General features: G+C 41.6%; 1 protein-coding gene across 1 annotated transcript; it reads left to right on the forward strand.

Moving 5' to 3' along the window:
• LOC8059604 (inositol polyphosphate multikinase IPK2) lies at window positions 5,693–9,636 on the forward strand. The gene is made up of 2 exons (XM_002452139.2): window positions 5,693–6,786; window positions 9,139–9,636. Exon 1 carries the CDS (start codon window positions 5,782–5,784, stop codon window positions 6,748–6,750), a length of 969 nt encoding a protein of 322 aa, XP_002452184.1. The 5' UTR covers window positions 5,693–5,781; the 3' UTR covers window positions 6,751–6,786; window positions 9,139–9,636.

Below are 10,151 nucleotides of genomic sequence, written 5' to 3' on the forward strand. Positions count from 1 at the left end.
TAGCCTCTCAAGTATTCCTATTGACGAGACACCTAGTGTAGGTACAATCCTTCTTTAAACTTATTTCTCCTATCCTTTTTAGACGTCACACATCATATAGTCTTTTAAATTCGCTGTAACGAGTCTCTTGATCCAAGGTTAGTTTCATCATTAAGTTCCAATTATCGGTACCTTTATCACAGTTAAGTTGCTTCACTCTCACACTATACATACAACTCTGTAGACTTTGGTGTCATCTGATCCTCATACACAACTCTTAATCCATGAGTATCAGTAATGACATAAACCTCCATTGGTATTAGAACACTCCAAATAGAATGATATCTTGAAACAAACCAACATACCAAGCACTTGATGTCCTTGTAGTGGAGCAAACAGGTATCCTGAAATTTTCTCGCGATATGAAAAATACCAGCGTAGTAAAACAGGTATAACTCTTATTCTGTTAATTCAATAGAGTTGCGTTAGAAAACTTATAAAATTACCTACAACTTTCATGTAGAAGTCCTCCTTAGGTTCTGTCTTTAAGCATAGGTAAAATAACCAAACATAATATCCTTCCTGATAATGTCTCAGCAAAGGTGCAGTAACTTCCAGAAATTATATCTCGAGCTACTTAACTCATCTAGAGATGATCTTTACATTTTTGAAAAGCTTAGGAAATCCTCTACAACTTTCGTATACCATGTTTTCCCAGATTCTGTTTTTAACTTGGCCGAAAATAGGGAATACCAAAACTGTCCAGACTTTGATACAGAACAGAAACATCCAATTTTAAATATCATATATCAGGTTCTACTTAGCCAAATAAGTTCCAGCTTATACCGTTGGAAAGCTTAGCAAGTCGTCTATAACTTTTCTATAGAACACTTTTCCAAATTCTATAGTTATATTTGTCTCAAACAGCAAGTTCCCGAAACTGGTCCAGATTCTGGACAGCACATCTGTATCATCTTGTGATTTTTGTAACTTCCAAACCATAATAGCTATGAGGGTGATTCTTACGGTAAGAGAAAGATCTTGAAGTCTAGTTGTTCTCAGAAAAATTTGATAAACTTTGCACGATCGGACCTTTAGATACACCAGCATTATTGCAAACTGCTCGAGAAATCAGCAAGAGATAGCCAAACCCAACTACTTATTTCATTAATCCTTATGCCTTAGGTCTATAAACTAATGAAATTGTGAAGTAATTCCACAAGATCATTGCAATCATTACAAAGATCCAAATCAAACATAAGCATAATAACAAACCAACTAAGCACACTTCACTCAACTTGCGATATTATCGTTCTCTTCATTAAGGGCAAAGATCCTAAAACTTATGTTTCAAAGACGCAAGAAGGGGGTAAGAAAAGGTTCTAATAGCATACTGAATCAAAGAGTAAAGGTGAGAACATGTACTTTTAAAATAAGCAACAAGGTGGAGACAAATAGCAAGGATAGGGATATAGTATGGATGAAAATACCAAGGTTTATAGAGCAAGGATTTTATGATAATTCCAAAACCTTAAGACGACAAATTTCTAACTAGGCTTGCGTCCTACAGTCAGCATTGCTTTGATACCAATTTGTAATACCCGATTTTAAGGACAAAACCAGATATGCACCATATGTGAGATTTGCCTTTTAAAACTCGCATATGGTGCATATCTGGTTTTGTCCTTAAAATCGGGTATTACAAATCATGACTAGAAGTGCTAGGTGTATTCTTCATGGAAAATTCATTCTCAAAAAATATTGCATCTCTAGATTCTATAATTGTACCAACAATCACATCAGGAACACCAGAGTTTATTATTAAAAATCTATAACCCACACTATGAATGGCATAACCAAGAAAGACACAATCAATAGTTTTTGGTCCAAGCTTTCGCTTTTTGTTTGTTGGCACATTCACCTTTGCCAAACAACCCCAGGTTCGTAGGTAAGAAAGATTTAATCTCTTCTTCTCCCATTCCTCGAATGATGTACTCTCTTTTTTCTTTGTGGGCACCCTATTCAGGATATGATAAGCTGCCAATATAGCCTCACCCCACCATTTCTTAGATAGTCCCGCTGTCTCTAACATGGCGTTAACCAAATCAGTTAGAGTATGGTTCTTTCTCTCTGCAATCCCATTGGACTGTGGTGAGTATGGTGGCGTCCTCTCATGAATAATTCCATGCACCACGCAAAACTCAGAAAATTCATTTGAGAAATATTCTCCCCCATGATCGGACCTTAAATGTTTAATTTTTCTTTCAAGTTGATTTTCTACCTCCGCTTTATAGATCTTAAAATAATACAACACTTCATCTTTCATTTTTAATGAATACACATAGCAAAACTTAGTACAGTCATCTATAAAAGATAAGAAATATTTCTTGCCACATTTAGTCAACTCTCCATTCATCTCACACACATCAGAATAAATGAGATTTAGCGGTGCCAACTCCCTCGCCGCAGCAGCCTTATGAGACTTGCGAGGTTGTTTTGCTTCAACACAAGCATGGCACTTAGAACTTTTTATCACATCAAATTTTGGAAATAAATTTAAACCAGCTAAGCGAGTCATGCTACCAAAGTTAATATAACATAAACGTAAATGCCAAATATTAATATCAATATCATGGCTGATATGATGCACAAAATTAAAACAAGTGTCTGTCAAAGATAAGCGGAACAAGCCTCCGCTCTCATAGCCTTTCCCAACAAAAGTACCATACTTAGAAAGTACGAACATATTAGATTCAAACACAAGTTTATAACCATCTCGACAAAGCAAAGAACCACTAATCAAATTCTTCTTTATTGAGAGGACATGATGCACGTTCTTGAGTTGCACGGTCTTTCTCGAAGTAAGCTTCAGATCAACTGTACCAACACCACGTACAACCGCACGCACCTCGTTCCCCATCAATAAGGAGGAAGCCTGGCCTGCCTGATAAGTAGAAAGCAGAGAAACATCAGCACACACATGTATATTTGTACCGGTATCAATCCACCAATCAGGTGAATGACAAACTGAAAGAACAGTAGACAATAAATTACCATACCCCGATGTTCCTGCATCAGTCTCAATGGTGTTTGCTGATTTCTTGGCTGGAGGCTTCCACTTAGCCTCTGGACACTCTCTTGCATAGTGTCCAGTTTTGCCACAGGTAAAATAAATCCCTTTTTTCTTATTCTTCTTGTTCTTCTTAAAAGCAGTGGTAGACTTTTGTTTAAGTTCTTGCTGGAATTTTTTTTCTGAGGCTTGGGATGATTCTTTTACACCAGATGTGCACTAGAACTCCCATCACCAACCTTCTTGCCACGGACGTCTTTTGCTCTCGCCTTCTCTTCAACATCTAAAGATCCAATAAGCTCGGCAATACCAAACTCTTGTCTCTTATGTTTTAGAGAAGTAGCAAAATTAGTCCAAGTAGGTGACAGTTTAGCAATTATGCAACCTGCTACAAACTTGTCGGGTAACACACATCCAAATATTTTAAGTTCTTTTGCCAGTGCTTGTATCTCATGAGCTTGTTCCACTACAGGACGGTCATCAACCATCCAGTAGTCATGAAACTGCTCTATGATATACAACTCAGTACCAGCATCAGAAACCCCATATTTGGCCTAAAGTGCTTCCCACATGGCTTTACCGGTGTGTAGCACCACATAGACATCTACTATGGAGTCTCCTAGCATGCTCCAAAATTGTTGCCTTAAACATAGTATTAGCATATTCCCAAACACGCTCCTCCTCTTGAGTATGTGGCCAGTTGATCTAGGTTCAGCGACAAAATAGCAGTGCATAGCAGTTAACCATAATATACACTTTGTCCGCCACCTCTTCTAGTGAGTGCCCTAAAAAATATTTGGTTTCAGCATACTCGCAAAGCCAACCGATGAAAATAGCCTATCACATTTTTGAATTGTTAAAATATTAGGCAAATTAAGCAGCAGTTTAATCCAGAAAAATAACATGATAATTATGTTGGTGACATAAAAAATATGCTTGCATGTTCTAAACATGAAAGTCATGTAAATAATACTAACCAACAAGAATCTAACACAAGACCTTACTGAAATTAAGGAGTTTGAATTATACCCAACGGCACCAGAGCCGGATACGCTTGACATAGCGCCTATCGGAGTAGTCGTCCCGCTCGATGTCGTGCAGAAGTGTTGCAGTGCCGATCAACCCAATGACGTGTGTCGCCACCAGGAAGAAGAGGGTGATGCGAGTAGTCATGCCGTCAACAACACTCTCCGAAAACGTGATTGCCGCCCTTCACCCGTGCAGATGAACCCGAAGACGGCAAGCGTTCCAGAGGTCTACTCTTCCAGAACTTGTGCGCGCAAGTACCGAAACAGGGAGAGCTTTGGGACAGGAAAACTTTGGTTGTGTGTGCAAGCGTCTATTTTCCTCAAAGAATAGATGACCATGGGATATTTATATCATAGCTAGGGAAGATGAGCGGACGCAGGAAATCAAGAGACAGTGCATGAGACGTCATGAAATAAACATTCAAGAGGAGAAACTCCTATCATCATGAACGAATAAACGCTCACAAGAGAAACTCATGACATCATGAATGAATAAATCCAGTAACTCATGTCATTAGGATTGGAAACTCCTGTAACTCCTGAAACTCTCATTTTAATCAGGTGCTAAAGAGAAGAAACTCCTACTTTTACTCAACTTAAACTCAACTTAAGTGACAAAACAAATATCACATATAATATGGTATTAAACCATCACATACACATTATTTATATAGCCCTTAGACTTATTTGATATATTAAATATTTCATAAGTAAACCAATAATATATCTAACACCGGCAGGGCAAACCCCGCTGCCTTGGCAGAGTCTATATTACAGAATGAACTAATGTCGATACAACACAGGGTTCCAGCACTTAGGTGCCCCATTACAGAGTATGACCACCTAGGACCACATGTTTATTCAATGAAAACGTAAATGAGGCCTTGTTTACTTCCACCTAAAAATCCAAAATTTTTTAAGATTCTTCATCACATCGAATTTTTAGACGTATGTATGAAGTATTAAATATAGACGAAAATAAAAACTAATTGCACAGTTTGGTCGAAATTGACAAGACGAATTTTTGAGCCTAGTTATTCCATAGTTAGACAATAATTACCATAAATAAACGAAAATTCTACAGTGTCGCGAAATCTTTTTCAAACTAAACAAGTCCTGAGTACGCTACAGGCTTCATCCGTGTCATCAGGTGTGACTAGGGATGAAAACGGTACGGATATTTTCCGACCGTATTCGAGACCGAATTCGTTTAGAGAGGTTCAGATCTGTCCGTATCCGAGTCCGAATATTCAACATCCGATACCGTATCCGTATCCGAATACTTAAATCGTATATTTGTGATGTCGACATCCAATCATATCTTATCCGACATGGTTGACATTATCCGTATTCGAATCCGAATACGACCAGAAATGTAAAAACAAATATGATATCAGTGATATCCGTTCGTATCCGATCCGTTTTTCATCCCTAGGTGTGACAGTTCCCAGCCGTTGATGTTCATCCTATCGAAGCTGTCGTCTTCATATTCGTCAGTGATCCGGTATGATTTGGGACGTCGTCCCAGGCTCCCAGCTCATGTCCCAAGGCCCAAGCTGACCCGTCGTCCGTACCGTATCGATCCCGACCCGCGATCCGGAACGCTCCTACCGGGGACCCGGAACGCCGTTGCCACCCGCGTTCCGTGTGACCGTGGGCAGGCTACAACAAACCACCGAAGGGAGGAAACAACGGAGGCCATCAATGATCTCGAGATTCCCAAACCTCCTTCTTAAGTACTGCGGCGCCGCCGCAAGCCCACGAAGCCACCGCTTCCTCCATCGCCAACTGTCGCCCCCTCTCGCCCTCACCATGTCCGACCTCCGCCCGCCGGAGCACCAAGTCGCCGGCCACCGCGCCTCCGCCAACAAGCTGGGTCCGCTCGTCGACGGCTCCGGCCTCTTCTACAAGCCGCTCCAGGCCGGGGACCGCGGGGAGCAAGAGCTCGCCTTCTACGAGGCGTTCTCCGCGCACGCCGCCGTCCCGGCCCGCATCCGGGACACCTTCTTCCCGCGGTTCCACGGCACGCGGCTCCTCCCCACCGAGGCGCGGCCCGGGGAGCCGCATCCGCACCTCGTCCTCGACGACCTCCTCGCGGGGCTCGAGGCGCCCTGCGTCGCCGACATCAAGATCGGCGCCGTCACGTGGCCGCCGAGCTCGCCGGAGCCCTACGTCGCCAAGTGCCTCGCCAAGGACCGCGGGACCACGAGCGTTCTGCTCGGATTCCGCGTCTCCGGCGTCCGGGTCGTCGGCCCCGGGGGCGCCGTGTGGCGCACGGAGCGCCCGGAGGTGAAGGCCCTGGACACCGCCGGCGTCCGCCGCGTGCTCCGGCGCTACGTGTCATCCGAGGGGATGGACTGCGCGCTCGCCGCGGCGGTGTACGGCGGCAAAGGGGGAGTCTTGTCACAGCTGCGCGAGCTCAAGGCGTGGTTCGAGGAGCAGACTCTGTTCCACTTCTACTCGGCGTCGATTCTTCTGGGCTATGATGCTAGTGCAGCTGCAGCAACCGGAGGTGAGGGTGGGGTGAGGGTGAAGCTGGTGGACTTTGCCCATGTGGCCGAGGGTGATGGGGTGATTGACCACAACTTCCTCGGCGGGCTCTGCTCGCTGATCAAGTTCATATCTGACATTGTTCCAGAGACCCCTCAGACGCTGCCTTTGGGTCCTTCTTAAGAAGAGGATCCTGGCATTTTCGAGTTGATAACAACGGTAATGCTCACCCTGGATATGTTAGTTGTTCTTTTTGTTTGTTAGATTTGCTGCTCTATGATATATCAGTTCAAGGATGTAAAGTAGAAGGGGAAATTTGCTCATGTCTTAGATGTTGTCATGCCATGGGAGCAGAGGATAAAGTAGATGGAAAGATTTTCTCATGTCACTGTGGTCCTCAAATCTGCGAGTATGTCCGATCTTCTAAAGAAGATATATATAATATTGTCACTGCAGCAAAAGCTAGGATACCAAAAGAAATAATTGATTATGCATCTGGCAATATTAGTGGTAGATTGTGGTAGCTTTAGGCATCTCCAGAATTTTATATAAGTTTTTTTTTCTGGCAAGATGTATAAAAGTTAAATGATGATAGGAATATGCTATTCACATTTCACAAGTGGATGTATACTTGATTGTTGAGTGGTGTGTGTAGCATGAAAATAATTCAAGCGAATCAGGATATTGGAATTGGAATGTATTGTTATACAGCCTCCAAATTTGTTAAATGATTCTGAAATCATTTGTATTCCTGTTGATGGGGTTGTGGATAGGTTTTACCCTTCAACGTTGGGTTATGTTACGCACTGAATATAAGCCTCTTTAGAGCAACTCCATCAGATCACATAGTAAGTTTTTGTAGGAGAGTATCCTAAAACCATTTCAGCATATAGGTGAGCACTGTTGCAGCAAATTAAGTAGGTGGGAGAAAGGGCTTCTCTCCTTCCTTTAGGCGAGAAAGGGCTCTTTTAGAAGATCTCTTAAAAGTTATAGGTGGGAGATGAGATAGGGGATCTGTTCCAGCACCTCTATATCCCAAAATGCTAGTTTTAAACTAGGTATATGATATTAGACAGGAGATCTAGGGGAGTTATGTGGTTTATCACTAAGGCAGCATTGTAATGGTTTCAATCGAGCTATGCTAGGCATTTAATGCTCGAGTGCTTTTACTCAATCTTTCCATTTACTTTATATGGGCTTATTAAGCATTTTTTTACAATCTTTATTGCTAACCTCAATAGATCCTTTGGTCTATACTCGATAGAGAGGGAGGAAGAGGCCCTATGTAGGTCCTATTTTCTTATTATTTCTGGACAAAGAAAGAAGACTATTATGTCACTGCTTTGCACTACGCTATTGAAAAACACTAGTAACTTTTTTAGAGACAAACAAAGGTACTTATTCATAGCATATGTTTCTTGGCGTTTATATCTACCTTGCTATTGCTAGCTTTTAGTCTACAGCACCATTCTCTCCATCAGGTAATTATAAGCAACTGTAGTCAGTATGGAAGTTATCACACCGTGAATAGTTACTTCTCTTTGATAATGTACTGTGTCATCATCGCATATATGTTAAATCATTTCATGCGACATGTCTCGTTAAAATTCATGTTAGTCATGTTTTTGGTGGTAAGTTTTGCTTCTTTGTGATGCTAATGGACTGTGTTTTCCTACAATACACAAAATTGTGAAATGTAAGCTTAGGTAGAATACCCTGGTCCCACACTCCAATTATAATCGTTTTTTTGTGTTTCAGTTGATTTACAAATGATAAGAGCTAAGTTGGATAAGTTTGTTGGTCCGTTTGATGCACTAATGAATTCTACAGTAATTAGGTAGATTTATGTTTGAGATATGTGGTCTTTTGAGATAGTATCAATGCCTAAGAAGCAAGTTGCTGAAGCAACAAGCAAGTCTTGCCTGCATTAAGGACAGGACTCTCAATAGAAGCCTGAAATAGAGTATGACATATTGTAAGTTAAGGTGTTTGTGCGGTTGTTCTTTGGGGGGGTGCTTCATTTATTGTCTTCCTTTGAAAGAGTGGTGGTACTCGTGACGGATTGTATTAATAATAATGTGAGCAACTGGTGAAAATTTCATTTGCTATCATTTATGTATTTGCCATCCAAATGTCAGTGGCAAATCCAAGAAATTCTGGACACGTAATGATTGTGATTTTGCCTGCATAATCTATTCTGTGTGAAATCTCAGTTATTTGAAGTAACTTGTTTAACTATGTGACTAGGATAGCAACCTTTTTTCAACATTATATAGTAACACTTTGGTTGATTTAACACGTAAAATGTGGCTTTGTGGCATCTTGTATTTATCTAGTCCGATGAATATAACAGGTTTATCCATCTTAATCAATCATTATCTTGCTTAGCTAATTTTAGAACAGGGTCGGCATGGCACAGCTATGCGCACGAGTCATAAGCAGAACCTTTGATCCTGATTCCCCATTTTTATTATCGTTCATAAGTAGAACATTATATCATGGTTTATGCCTTTTTTTATCGTTCGGTGATCACTATTGAACTTACATTGTTGATTTGTTGCTGTCTTGCAGTCCTAAAAAGTTTTGTCTGGGAAAGAAATCTCCAAGCTGCTGCTGGGTGTGGAAATTTGCGACGACCGGCTAACCTGGTTGCCTTCCCTGCCAACCTACGGCAACCTGTTCCTTTTTTGAAACCCTTCTTTCTTCTGAAGAAGTTTGCCACTTTGGGTTCGAGTGTTGGATCTGATTGCATAGTACTAGAAGGGTGGAAAAAAACTAAAGGTTGCCACTCAGTGATCTAGGCTGGCCTGGTAAGCATGCAGGCGTGTTGATCCGGCAACTGTACTGCTGCTAGTCTTGCGCTGCTTGCCGTTACTGTGTGAGCAGATTTTTCTTTTCTTGGTTTGCTATTCTGCGGCGAAGATTGCATGCATGTGTTGGCCTGATGGGGGGGCAGTGCTAGCTTTGAGTAGCAATTCGCATTCTGCTCTGAAACTCTCTGAAACTACTACTGGCCTGATGGGGGTAGTAGTGTTATAAAACTCGATCTCTGTCACGCTTGCCTGATTAGGTGAATTTGCCACCATGACCCAAAGGTACTGGCTGGGGATGCTGCCCCCCGTAGGCCGTAGTGGTGATGTGTGCCCCGAGTTCAGCTAGACCATTCGTTGGGTCCATCTGTCAGCCGTAGTAGTACACTGAAACCCGTGGTGCCTGATAGACGCTGGTTTTTTTTTTTTACAACTAGACGCTGGGTATCCAACTCGCCCTAACACTAGTCGTTGGCAAATTTACCATTGCTGGTAGCCTGATGAAGAGGCCGAAATTACAACGGCTGCTAAGGTCTCGTTTGGTTTGTCTGGTTAAACTTTACCGTCCGTCATATTAAATGTGAAATTAAAAAACACAGCTAGAGAGTAATTTATAAGAGAATTTTTTGAGTCTAATTAATCTATAATTAAAAATTAATTATTAAATAAAACGAAAATACTACAATACCTTTTAAACTTTAACAATCCTAACTAAATACCATCTAAGCCAGTGCTGAGAGATGTGCACTTGTCTGGCTGAATGAAAGATGTGGA

This window comes from Sorghum bicolor, chromosome 4, assembly GCF_000003195.3.
Source record: "Sorghum bicolor cultivar BTx623 chromosome 4, Sorghum_bicolor_NCBIv3, whole genome shotgun sequence".
In the NCBI taxonomy this organism is placed as follows: Eukaryota; Viridiplantae; Streptophyta; class Magnoliopsida; order Poales; family Poaceae; genus Sorghum; species Sorghum bicolor.